This window comes from Stigmatopora nigra, chromosome 14 (assembly GCF_051989575.1).
Source record: "Stigmatopora nigra isolate UIUO_SnigA chromosome 14, RoL_Snig_1.1, whole genome shotgun sequence".
Classification (NCBI taxonomy): Eukaryota; Metazoa; Chordata; class Actinopteri; order Syngnathiformes; family Syngnathidae; genus Stigmatopora; species Stigmatopora nigra.
In genome coordinates this window covers 5,904,520-5,918,639 of record NC_135521.1, presented here as the reverse complement: position 1 = coordinate 5,918,639, position 14,120 = coordinate 5,904,520, and the positions used below count along the sequence as shown (strand labels likewise).

At 39.6% G+C, this 14,120-nt stretch overlaps 1 protein-coding gene across 5 annotated transcripts in view; it reads left to right on the top strand.

Moving 5' to 3' along the window:
• The window catches only part of glra4a (glycine receptor, alpha 4a), a 30,863-nt gene extending 18,092 nt beyond the window's left edge, over window positions 1–12,771 (top strand). For 4 of the 5 annotated variants that reach the window (XM_077732897.1, XM_077732900.1, XM_077732898.1 and 1 more), the window contains 9 exons: window positions 2,620–2,747; window positions 3,152–3,219; window positions 3,926–4,149; window positions 4,790–4,872; window positions 7,295–7,432; window positions 7,493–7,707; window positions 9,279–9,428; window positions 10,654–10,764; window positions 11,474–12,771. In XM_077732897.1, the coding sequence (XP_077589023.1) occupies window positions 2,620–2,747; window positions 3,152–3,219; window positions 3,926–4,149; window positions 4,790–4,872; window positions 7,295–7,432; window positions 7,493–7,707; window positions 9,279–9,428; window positions 10,654–10,764; window positions 11,474–11,758 (1,402 nt within the window). In that variant the 3' untranslated portion in view covers window positions 11,759–12,771. The remainder of the gene's footprint in view (window positions 1–2,619; window positions 2,748–3,151; window positions 3,220–3,925; window positions 4,150–4,789; window positions 4,873–7,294; window positions 7,433–7,492; window positions 7,708–9,278; window positions 9,429–10,653; window positions 10,765–11,473) is intronic. The other variant, XM_077732899.1, reaches the window with a different exon arrangement.
• Window positions 12,772–14,120: the final 1,349 nt, after the last annotated feature.

The following is a 14,120-nucleotide window of genomic DNA, read 5'->3' as shown; positions in this document are numbered from 1 at the left end:
CCACTTCTCAACTTACATTATTACATCCACAGGGGTGATTGCATTGCTGATATTTGCCGGCTATGATTTTTTTAGACTTGATTTATTATATTTTTAATATGGGTGGTGAGGTAAATTCAAGGATGTTTCCATGCAGTAAAAATTTGAAAGTCCAATAAGCTTCAAAAATCTGTCAATTTGTGTCAACTGACATTGATTTTCCTGTACTGTATAGTTAGGTTTTAGAATGTGGCCCAAGGACAAAAAAAATATTATTTTAAGACTTGTTATAATAAGGAATTATTGAGAATACTAAAGCACTTGTTGGTCTCAATACCTCCGCCGCCACATGAGAGCTGTCCTTCACTGTCAGCCAAGTTCCTGTTTCTGTTTTTAGAAATCTTACAATCTTTGTGTGGTTCAGGCTGACAGGAGGTGGTGTGCACTGATATCAGATGTTAGGCCTGGATGAAATGTGGTCTGAATACAGAGAGGCTTGTTGAGACATCTGGAGGATCATTTTGTCTGAGAACGATTCATCTCCTGTTGACCTGGCTCCGGAGGTATCGTAAAGATGGCCTACGGGTGAACGCTAATCCACCATGTACAGATATTTCTCTTCCTATCTTTAGTTTTAATAGTTATTTGATGGTGTGTACAGAAAATTAAGAGTATCGGTGGGTCCATGTGACAGCAATTTCATGAAAAGCAATAACCTGACTATTGACCTTCGTCCATATATGGCCATTCACCCATTAAAGAGTTTGTGTGCTTTTTTTAAACTCATAATTCAATCCATAATGCATTTTAAAGGTGACAGAGCCTACTCAAGTATGTAGACGCATGTGCTTGACTGCCCTACATTTGGGGCACTCATAGTGTAGTCATAAACCACAGTGCCTTCAGTCATTCTGGAATCTTAGCTACAAGCTATCATTCCATTCCAGGCATTCCCTCTTGATATCACTCCATAGAAATTAGAAGTCATGGACTCATGTTGTTGTCGGGTTGAGATCTTTTCTAATTATGCAGTGTTGGCTGCCCCAGAAGATAAATCACCAAAACATCCACACAAATACATCCATGGAGTTGCCAGGCTGAAAAAAGGTGACCATGATCAGTTGGGGTTGAGCAGAGAAAAGCCTGAGGTGTGAGTTGGCACTTAGAGTAAGAAACAAGCCATTGTCACCATAAATCGGTCATTGGGCTTGGCTGGCATTGCGTCTTTCCGGTTATAGAACTCGGAAACGTCTCTTGTGCAGGGTTGATATCAAGCTCTGGTGAGACTGACACATATGCTTCCCACTTGTAATATTATACCTGACACAGAATTGCAATTTACTGTGAGTTACCTGCGCTTTCCAAAGTAGAGCTACAATAATGAATTTTGACAAGATAATATATTTATATTGCATCGCTTTCTGTTGGCTCAACCCGAACTAATTAGTTTTCTGCAGAAAAATAAAAAGATCCAAATTCATAAGGAGGACAGAAATGATTCTCTGTTGGAATAGATAGAGCCAACCACATGAACAACCCTTTTTTCCATCGAGTCACTACTAAAATCCTCGCAATATTTCTTCTATTCTATTCTTTTGACTTAAATCGCTACCATTTTTCCCCCTGTCATATCCGTTGACAGGTTCCAGATGTCTAAATCACTGCCAGCATCCCCTATTTGTCCAGAGGTCATGCCTCACTCTATTCAGAGATAGACTTTCCACTTCATGAACTAGAGCAATAAACTTCAAAACCAAAATTGAAGACGTATCATATACCTATAATCCATCATTTCTAGAGAGAGCCCTTACTTGGCTAAATGCATTATCTGATTGCCTGTCACTCAGAAGGGACGTATGGCAAACAATTAGCACTGTGAATTAAAACCAGGCTGGCGAAAATAAATTTTGAGTTGTTTTATGTGAATTTACTTTCAAAATTTGGGCCTCAATAGTGAATAGTTTTGTAGTTGTCAAGAAACACAGAGGCCTTGTTGTCGAAAGAAACAGAGCTGCCTTCAGCGGGGATTGTCAGTCAAGACAAATGAGGGTGCTAAATTACATCGTATTTCAAAGCCCTTTCCACGTTGAGCTTATTGATCAGAGACAAGGCTGCAGAAGCTAATAGGTCATTACATTCGGCAACAGCGTGAAGAGAGAGGCTGTGCCAATCATTAAAGAAAAAATCATGAAACATTACGACGTAGCCATAAAATGTGCTGTGTTTGGAGGTGTAAATAAAGCTCACAAGTCAATTGTTGGTCTGTGGCAGAAAATTGACCCTCTCTGTGATGTGGAAGTCAAGGTATTATTTGTTGAGCGTCAAACTGAAGAGAAAAACTGGACTCCAGACCAAAAGTGGATATACTTTATAGTTGCGTCAGACTCTTTCTAATCATGTCTTCTTCTAAAATTTACGAATGAAACACTGTGCCTATTGACCAACAAGTTTAATTTTAACTATGTGAGCAGCCGGACTTATTTTTCACTGTCCCGTGGATGAACCCATTGTGCAAGAACCCGGCTCTAGAAAACACGTTCCAGTTGAACCAGAATGTGAAAGCCTTGGTAGAGCCAATTTACATCATCTCAATTAACAACCCATCTCCTTCTCTCTGTCTTTGTTCCATTCACCTGTCAGACTGAGCTCCTGTAAGGAGGAGATAAAGCCCCCCGGTAGGGCACCACAGCTGTCGCCTTCCGACTTCCTAGACAAGCTCATGGGAAGAACATCGGGATACGATGCCCGCATCAGACCAAACTTCAAAGGTAAGCATTTGAGCCAAATGCAGACATGGCAAGAAACCACCACGAAAAAAAAAGAAAAAAAACATGTCCATTTCCAAGACATGAGGAAACAAAGTGGATCACACTCAAACATGCGCTCTTTGAAGGCTGAGACAAGGATTTCAACATTAACGAGGCAACACAAAGCCGCACTAATCGGCCATATTGCCTCCATCTATTTCCATAATACTTGTTAGGGTAATGTATGAGCTATTACAGCCAATAGCTCAATTACTTTTGCTCACAAGTATTGACTGAATGTCTGCAATTAATCTAAATATCGACAACATGCTTCCAGTTGAAAGTTACAGACAGTAGATCTTGACATGTCTATCTAGGATTCAAGTGCAAACTCTACTTTTAAAACGGTGCATTTCCCCTTTCAGGCCCACCTGTGAATGTCACCTGCAATATTTTTATCAACAGCTTTGGCTCCATCACAGAAACCACCATGGTAAGAATATGCTTTGTTTCAAAACGGAAAGTCAATGCCGTCTCATTAAATTCTACTGGACTTCATTTAGGATTGCGGACTACTATCGCTTTTGGTCGCATCTTTAAATATCAAGCAAAAAAATGCTTGCTTGCTTTCTTTCTAACATTTGAAGCCAGTTGCCTAATTTTTGTGCTTCTTGGAGCATAGCCGTACATCGTTCCAGGACCAGTGAATGACTAGTTTGTGGATAATGAAGTGTCCACTGTGCAATTAAAATGAAACACTGAGAAAATGAATGTGGAGCAGGGCAAAGGGCTACATGGTAAACGGGCTGCCCTCGGGCGTTGCATCCACAGTGATTTAGCTGCTAGTTCAGCATAAGAGAGTAGGGAACTGTTTGAACGGGTATGACAAGGAGCCTTGACCCTTGGATTTCCTGTCAAGAGACAACAACAATTCTAATGGCACCATTGCAGACCATGCCAGAATATTTTCTATTCTATTTCTGTGTTTTGAATAACCCAAGCATCCATTTTCCATGGTCAAGCAAAGTGGGATTGGATTGAGATGGTTAACGTGATGGGTTTTTTTTTGGAAGACTTATATAGTTCGATATGAAATGAAGGTTGAACGATCTGGCCATAATTGCAAAATGAATATCATAATAATTCCTACTGTGACATGGTGATGCCAATTATATGATGACCACTGTCCCTACCTCTAGGACTATAGGCTTAATGTGTTCCTGCGCCAGAAATGGAATGACCCCCGTCTTGCGTACAGCGAGTACCCGGACGACTCGTTGGATCTAGATCCATCCATGCTGGACTCCATCTGGAAGCCCGATTTATTTTTTGCCAATGAAAAGGGTGCCAATTTCCACGAGGTCACCACCGACAACAAGCTGCTGAGGATTTTCCAAGATGGCAGCGTTCTCTACAGCATCAGGTAATGGATATGTGTCAAGGAGCAGATTGAAAATTGCTTTAACATGTAGTTCCATGTTTACCTTTCGCAAATAGATAAGCAAACAACAAATGACGAGGTGGAAACATTTATCACAGAGACCGAGACATTCTGTCAAATTGCTGCCCCGAAATGCGTCACCAATGTCACCAGTAGTTTCACCTTTGGTCAGCGTACCTCGACACGTAATTACATAGGTCAGGGCACGCTCCCAAATTGCTCCCTCACCTCGGCATTTGGAAGCCACAACGATTAAGTGGAGATGCACAGTGCAATAAGCCTTGGATATTTGCTCTTTTGTTTCCTGTGATTAAAATTAGATATGATCCTCAGGTGGTTCAAATCCTTTGGTATGGTACATTATGAATTCGGACTATTTTAATGGAAACTTAAAAATAAGAAAAGGAAACCGATTAAGGGCTCTTGCTGGCATCGCACCCCAAAATACAACATTTTTATTGTTTCCAGCGATTTGTTTACAAGCATGATGAAAAGGTGCCCTTAAGTAAGCCAATGGCTGGTTTCCCAGTTTTCCTTCTGATTCCTCTGACTTCCTTATTGCCTTCTACTGTCCCCTGTCGCATTTCTATCTCCTGCTTTTCAATCTGCTTCTCCATCTTAGGCTGACTCTCATCCTGTCGTGCCCCATGGACTTGAAGAATTTCCCCATGGACATTCAGACATGCACCATGCAGCTTGAGAGCTGTGAGTTTTCATCTTCTTGCCTCCCTCCTCTCCTCTCCCTTTTTTTTGTGTCATTTTCCTCTGTTTTCCCTCTTTTTGCTTCACATACACCGTAATATGTCCAATTAGCAGAGTTTGGGGATAGTCTGCATTGCCACAGGAGAGTACATGTATTTTGTTATTGATCTTATATTCATTTAAAGTGATGTCGTTGATCTTTCCTTAATTGCTTCCCCTGTGTTTTGGCTATGTCTGAATTTTTCTACTTGCAAAAAAAGTCAGAATTCTCTTTACATTAAGTCGGTTAACTACTTTAAAACCCTATTTTCTGCTCTGATGATAAATCCAACTGAAGAAATATAAGGAGCAGATATAATCTGCCCCATGGAGCCAATTTCCACTACATAGATAATAATTGGCACAATGAGAATTGAATTTTTTGCTGGCTGTTATGAAACATGACCCTATCGGTGCCTGGCAGTGACCCGTCCATTTGTCGTAAGGACAAATGGTGTTTGTTCTCCCCTGTGGCCACACACTCACACACCCCAACACACACCCATGCATTCACACGCTCACATAAAGAAACAATTCAATCTGGACGCAGTTATCTCAGACTGTCAGTGCTTATCTGATATTACGCAAGCAAAAGGTATTGTTTTGCTCCCAGCTAGTTACGTGCCTTCCATGCTGGAAACAACATGATTTATTTTAGACACATCATAAAAATTTAAATCTATGGTAGTATATTTTGTACAAAATTGGAAATTAGAAAGACGCTTAATTATTCAGTAGGAATAGGGCAATGGATGCATATTTAAAGCAATAGGTTAGAGCAGGGGTAGGGAACCTATGGCTCGGGAGCCAGATGGGGCTCTTTTCATGGGTGCATACTAACCTGTGAGGTATAATATGGAAATCACTGGTGATAGAGCATTGACACTACCTGTACCACAATTTTAATCATAATTTTGTTCTTTATTACTCTTCTGCATGTATGATATCATTGATACTGATTCATTAGCAACAGCATAATGTTGTATTCAGTATTCAGATATTTTGTATTTTAAAAGTGGTGAAAATCACACATTTTCATGTATTTTTACTTTTCAATTCCGAGAATGGCTCTCAAGAAATAACATAAGAAAATATTAATTGTTTATGGCCCTCTCTCTCTCTCTCAATAAGGTTCCCGACCCCTGGGTTAGAGTAATAGTCTGTTTCCTTTATTTCGATATTTAGCCGACCATAATTCAATTGATTCACCTATAATGTTCAAAACTTTGCTGAGATTAGTTGTAGTATTCCCTAGACAAAAGGGATTCATCACCTTGGCTCGGGTTGGACATCAAGAGGACGTGAGAGGCTTCACTGCTCCTACCGTCACCATGGCAACATGGAAGCGAGTGATGGGGAAAAAAACGGTCACCGTTGTAATAAGAGTCGTTACCTTTGGGTGTGTAAAAACGATGTTATTCCTTGGAGGTGGGAAAAGACAAATCATGTACAGTATATTCAAGAAACCTGCCGCTTAGTATGTGAACCCCTTACTAATCCCCTCTTTGTGGTGGACACAGGTTTTTAATCTAAAGGTGTTTTTACAACAACAACAAAAAACAGCTGCTCTGACAAAATGCGTCATCATATCTTATTTCTGTATTCTAGCCACTCTCCGGTAGCGTTTTTATTACACCTTGAACGCTACGTCAATTACGTCCTCTCAGTTGGAGGACGGAGTGAGAGAGAGAGGATGAAAAAATCATTGATTATCTCAGGCTGGTTGCCATTCCCATCGCTTCTCTCAGGAGTGGAATGATGGAGAAGTCCTTTCATGAACAAGATATATTGGATTTTAGCCGAGTTGTTTTTCCAGCCAGTTGCTACTGGCGAGGCTAGAACTACTTGAATAATTGATGTCAGGCCTTATGGGTACACGCCGACATCAGTATTATTCAAATGTGGTCAGAGTTCTGCATTGTTGTTGCATGTGGCATGCATTTTTAATACATTTACTGTATAATAAGGCAAAGTAGACGTAGAAGTGTTCATGTTTTTGTTCAATTGCTCCAAGCACATTTTCCTTTACATTTATACACAAGGCGATCTGCTTCTCTTGTTGCACCTCACTGTTCATTAGTGTTTGTCGGCAGTACTCTTGTCACTGTACCATGTGACATTAACTGTAACAAGCGCCTTGGCGGAGGTCATGTCATCAGAAGGCCAACATGACACTCTTCACTTCCCATTTGTCCCTGCTTCTAATGAGACAAAATGTCGCCCGGGCAAGTGTTTGATGCCAACACGACAATGAAACGCAATGAAATATACTAGGCATTTGGTTCACTTAGTGTGAGGCATCTTGACTCGTACCATCCATACGTTGCTGTTACGTATATGTTCCTTAGAATCATTGTCTTTTCCCGCCTTCCTTCTCTTCCCAAAGTTGGCTACACCATGAATGACCTGATCTTTGAGTGGCTCTCGGAGAATCCCGTCCAAGTAGCCGATGACCTCACCCTGCCCCAGTTTGTGCTCAAAGATGAGATGGATTTGGGATACTGCACTAAGTATTACAACACAGGTAAGGATTTCTTTGATGAATTCAAGCATCACAATCTGATTGCGCCTTTATGCAATCCAGGTAAATTCACCTGTATCGAGGTAAAGTTCCACCTGGAGCGTCAGATGGGCTACTATTTGATCCAGATGTACATCCCTTCGCTGCTCATTGTTATCCTCTCATGGGTGTCCTTCTGGATCAACATGGATGCGGCACCTGCCAGGGTTGGTCTGGGTATTACCACTGTGCTGACCATGACCACTCAGAGCTCTGGTTCACGGGCCTCCTTACCAAAGGTAAGTCGACAAAAAAATTACCAAATACCAAACCACCACTATCTTACATTTTTTAACCAAACTTTTGTCTGAACGCTCAACTTTTGAGGTATATTTTTCCAAATTATTTTGTGGAGTCAACAAAAAAAATGACCAAATTCCAAACCACCACTATTTTATATTTTTTTTACCCAATGTTTGTCTGAACTCTCAATTTTTTTTGGTATATTTCTCCAAATTATTTTGTGGAGTAAGTCTTTCAGATAATACAGTTTGTGTTACGATGTGTTTGAATTAAATGGATAATCCATTATTTTATTCACGCACATTTGGTGTTGTTGAGGGATCAGGAAATACAAATCAATACTAATTGCCACCTGCTTCACAGTACCGAAATTTCAACTAGTGTCGAACATCCTCACAGATGGCAGGAGAAAACATTTCTTCCACGCCATTGGCTGTAATCAGGGTTAGTGACCACAAACACGATGGAGACACCTGTTTCGTTCAATATGCAATGACTACATCCATTACAATTAATCGCTGCTGGAAGTCTGCCCTGGCACTTTTATACTCACATATTTTTTTGCATTTGTTGTACTCCAAAAAACAACTGCAAGCTTGTCCTCAAGGATGAGAATGAAAAAACAGTTTACAGCTAGATTTTCAAAAAGGTTTATAGATTATTTAGCCTCAAACTTAATTATGCAGTGAAGCAAAGTGTTTTTCTGAAGGCGCTTTGGAAACAAAAACATTTGAATAATTTCATGAATAAAAATGTGACCATAATAAAGAAGTGGATATGTATTTATGGACTCCTTGAAACATTGATGCTGGAATGGAGGTTTATTTTATACTTTTTAGCCTCTTTGAAGTCAAATATCATCCTGCATGATACACAGTATATTTTTTTTCTTGTCAGGTCATCATAAGAGTACCAGTAACATTTAAATGTGATGACAAAGAGCAGAAAAGGAAATATTGAATTGATGTAAGAGCAGAGAGATGGACACTGAACTGGTAATATTGCAAGGATCTGTGTTTGAAAGACAATTCCAATGGTAGAATAAATTTTGTAAATTATTTGGATAATGTTTTAATAGCATCACATTTGCAGCCATACACAATTTAGAGTTTCATTTCATTTGTGTTTCTTAGAACATGCATACTCCACACAGGCATCAAATTGAACCAAAATGGCAACTTGATGCAACTCTTACTACTTCAACTACCAAAAAAATGATGTTTTCAATTATCTCAACCATGACAGTATGCCTTTTTGTGTCTGTAATAGTCAGCAAATGGCGGCTCCATCCGATGAAATCTATTCACTCGCGTGCTCGGCGGCCGTTGTTGATAAGCCGTGACACTTCCAGTCGTGAGCAACTCATCCGGGGGTTCTCCTCGAGATTCAACCGCGACCTCATGGCTATGTGTCAACTGCCCTAGAATCCCACTGACTCATTACCATTCTAGGCCAAGATGGAGAAGTGTGTCAATTTGCACATGATGCTTGAACAAACTCCCTGATTGCCTATAGGGAAAGCTTGTGGTCTTACAACCACCCGTTTGACTATGTATGTGTTCCACAGGTGTCCTACGTGAAGGCCATTGACATCTGGATGGCGGTGTGCCTTCTGTTTGTGTTCGCTGCACTGCTGGAGTATGCGGCGGTCAACTTTGTCTCCAGGCAGCACAAAGAGTTCATCAGGCTGAGAAAAAAGCAACGGCAGCAAAGAATTGTGAGTGTAAATGAAGCGCCCTTTTAAAACTTCCGTAGGAGGAGGAAAACAATGCAAACTTCAGACAGCTTGAAAAAGTACACGCTCCATAACTTATGCCGACTCTGACGGTGAGCAGTGGGATATATATATCCAGAAAGTGACAACATTAATTACCTTCAATGGGGCCTTCATAACACGTGAAGAGGATTTGCTCTTTTAGAGTGCTTTGTTGCCATGGTGACTAGTGACATGTAAAGGGATTTTTTTCCTTCATTTTCATTTTAGAAGGAGCGGCAGCTAACCCAGATGACCCTTGAATCGATACCACAAAATTCACTATAAAACAAGAAATTGAACTTAATGCATCCTAGTGATTCTGCAATGCCTGCTCGGAGAAAATATCTCAAGTCAACACTAATAACAACGAAACCTGGGAATTGTCCAGCTAGCTTTATATGGTTTAGGGTCACTTTTCATAATGGCTAGAAACAACACAAAAGCACAATGTGGACTCGATTTAGGATAGAAAAGCAGTCAGCAGGTTTTCCCTCAATAAATAAATTTGCTTTTCAACCAAGACCCCCTGAAACATGCACATGGCGCATAACTACAAAATGAAGGCCTCTCTAGATAGGAATATTTATGGTAGTGATGAAACATAGATTCCGTACAACCTTATTCAGTACTGTTTTGACTTAGAAATGTATGTTCTGTTTGCAAAAGAACACAAACTATTATTATTCCAACAGTTTCAGCATCAAAAGAAAACCTCATTTATTTCCGACTGCGAGTTTTGATCACGTTTTATTGACTTTGCTGGCAAACACATTCCAAACCCGAGTGACTATTAATACAAACTGATCCCTGTCATGCTGAACTCTGAAGCTGTGCACGTGAGGTGCGTATAATCAACTTATTTATTTTCTCCCCTAAAGCAATGTGCGCTGCACTGAGTCATAAATCTTGTTAAAGTATGCCAAAGTGTCCCTCTGCAGGTCTCGCAGGTGACACTCTAATTGTAATGTTTTTTTTCTCCAATTCCTTTGATGATAAGGTGACATTCCTTGCACGTTTTATTTGTGTCATGTCTCAATTTAAGAGGGAAACTATTCCAGAGCAATTTAACTGATCTACTACGCATTTACCAGATTGTGACACCACTCAGTACGGTCTTACTTTTATTCCTCTTAAAAAGAAAGATGAAAATATTCCCAAATAATAATTCCAACTGTGTGTCTTGGAGGATCGCGCCTGTCCGAACGAGAACGGCGAGTCATTGCGGAACGTGAACGTGACTCCCGCTAATGATACCACCTGCAGGAATGTGACTGATCACTGCAACGCCTGTATTCGGGTAAAATGTCAACCCCGTGTGGAACTTTCAGCCCTCACTAACAGACTCATTGACTTTGTGAGGAGAAAGATTGTGGCAAGAGCGCAATTTTCTCTTAATCTGACTTTTCTCAACCTAATGCTTATTTTTCTAACCTGATAAATGTGTGCTTTTCCCCTATGATCGATCCAATTGTGTTGCCTGTTTGTGAGGATTGCCATCTCTCCAACGATATGTAAACCACTTTTTTTAAGAGAATTACACCTATTAAACTATGTAGACCTCTTTCTAAATCTTAACTTTCTTTTTACGTCCATATAGAATGCCCACAATATAAGAAGATTTTATTTGTCATTCATTCGACAGAAAAGCAAACGTTTTTTGTGCATCTGTATCCTAAAGACATTCAAGTCTCTGTGGGCTTTATTCCAATTACCTGCTAAAATTAATCAGTCAATTAAGCTATAGATTTTATTGTCTAAACTAATTTAAGACAGTTCAACATAGCTGCATCAGGGAATCGGGTTATACGTCAAATTAGTTATCGTGGATAGGCCTTATTTCTCATTATTTAAGAGCATTTAAAAGATTTGAGTATCAACCAAGGCTTGATTACCAAAAGAATTATGTGTCTATTCCTTTTACACCCCCCAAAAAATGAGATGATTTTGGCAGAAAAAAGCAATATTGTCTCATTTATTTTTTGTAAACCTTCTTCTCGACTCTGCAGGACGAAGAGATGTTGCGGGAAAGCCGCGGATTTTATTTCCGAGGCTACGGAATGGGCCACGGCTTTCAATCCAAAGATGGCACACCCGTGGAGGCCCCCACGGTCTACGGGCCTCCCGTGAAGGTGCACGACGGCGAGTTCTTCCACAAGCGTTTCGTGGACCGGGCCAAGCGAATCGACACTATCTCCAGAGCGGTCTTTCCGCTGAGCTTTCTCATCTTCAACATCTTTTACTGGGTCACCTACAAAGTCCTGCGACACGAGGACATCCATGCCAATTTGTGAAGGGCAGTGAGTCCAGTATTCTATGGGGATTTTGCCAGGATTTGCCTCCAGTGTAGCGAGAAGATGGTTTCCCTTGGAATTGGGGATAAAAACTCGCTGAGCTCGGGAGCATCGCTGGGTTCTCGAGAGTGTTCGAAGCCCAGAATTTTAAAAAATCTAAAGTTTATCAGAGTAGATTCAGGATGCAGCTATTGCTCCCAGTTGGATTGCCAAAATGGATCCTTGATGGTTTATGTCCTGAAATGAGGACTAATGAGACTTGAATTTCAACACTTTGCGTCGATGAATGTGTTACAAAATTCGAATGCTTCAATGGTGGCTTTTTCTACACTTAGAAAAGTTCTTTGATATTTACAAATATTCAGTAAGTGTTGACTTTAGCTACTTGTAATGAGATTATACATGACAGTGTACACATTGTATCAGCAAAAAAAATCCATTGACAAAACTACACAAAGCACAAATAGTTTTTATTTTAATTTTAAAATTTTGTTGTTTTATATATACATACACAAGAAAAAAATGCTGATTTGATTCATTTTGATTAAATGGTCCATATCTGAAACATGGGAAAATTTTAACTACATTGTAATGGTTAAAAACAAATTAGGGCATTTTTTTAATCACGATTGTGGTTTTTTTCCCTTTTTTTGGTTTGATTTTTTTGGTGCTCGGCCAAAGAGAAATAAAACTAAGGTATGTTATTTTTTGTGAAATATTGGTACAGAACAATATGCATTGAAGGGCTTTATTTGGACTGAAATTATTTGCCGTCACATGGCATCTTAATACCAAGGAATTTGTAGCCATCTGGTGGCATTTATGGGCAATTCTAAAGAACTACTTGCAGGCAATTGCTCATTTTTGGAGGGCTCATTTCCTTATTCCAAAAGAAGGGGTTCACTGTCATTTATCTTCTTAGATCCGAAATTGGGATTATGGTCAAACTGTCTCTTCACAGTTTGCTTTCTTGCTAGTGCAAATAAATGCAAAAAAAAAGCACTAAAACCGAACATGGATGTATTCTTCTTTTTCTGATTGTTGTAATTATAATTAATTTCTTTGCCAGCTGCAGACCCCCCCAAAAAAAACATGGAGGACCTTAAAGATGAGATAGTCTCTTCAACAAATCATTTGGACCACTTTGTGTATTTTAAAGAGCTGAGTCAATTGAGCACATAGAAGAAATTGGACCTGTCGGTAAGTATGTTGTTTTGATCAAAGCATTTCACCTTACTTTCAATTACGCCATTAGTTTCTACTATGCAAAGGCAAACTGGTACATGAATTATTTTTATTGTTCAATATGTATTGATCTGGAACAGTGTCATCATTTATTTTTGACAAGATTCTATCACATAGTGTGTAAAATCCTTTAACAGTTGAACTTTAAATAGCAACTTGGAAAAGTCAGACCCTTGAAGAGTTGCCTGATGGACCGCTGCCTGGGGGCTTGTAATCAACACCCAGCAAAGGAAAACACTATTGATCCTCTTATCTTTAATGAAGCCTAAAGAGTCTAAATTAAAAGATAATGCCCGATTGAAAAGGGCTGACTTAATCGCCACCAGCATCGAAAATTCTGCCAATAAAGTCATCTTGTTTCATTTAATTGTGCATTCCAATGCAGTACATTATGATTATTATTTTCATATTATCTTTAAATTGGTTAAGGAATGAGCTGGAGCTGTACCTACCATTCGACAAAGTCAAAAGATGGTTGACCTTCAATCATGATAACCACAAGGGTGCATTGGTGACAACATAAGAGGCTTTTTTATTTTTTTTTATTTTAAATCCTCCAACCGTAACCGCTTTGGCAGGCCCCTCCATTTCCGACCCATCGCCTTTACTGGAAATCAGCGTAAGCTGTCAGATCTTATGTATCGCCTGATGATTGATGGATTCCAATAAGGCGAGACCACTTGCTAAATGACACACAACTATCCTCTTGGAAAGTGATGACTTAAATACATATGTTCTTATCCATGATTTCCCAATGGAAGCAGAGAACTCTAAATACGTATTGCTATGGATTCCAGTATTAAAATGACAAGTATGACAAGTCTTTCACATCGAAGATGGTCAATATACATCACTTGGGTCTAATATTTATAGCCTGTGAGGTGCTTTGATGCATTTGATGAACTATTTAAATATATATGTGTATAGAATGGTTCTAAAATGTATATTTTAGGGAAGTTTATAATTAAAATTTTAGAAAAGGAAGGGCCAAAATGTTAAAGGGAACCGTACCTTCACTTCAGAGTCACCAGATTGGATTTGCCTAAGTGTGCAGACTTTGTCCTTATCCTGTCCCTAGGGGGTAATCAAAAGACAATGCAGACCCTCACCCTAGCCC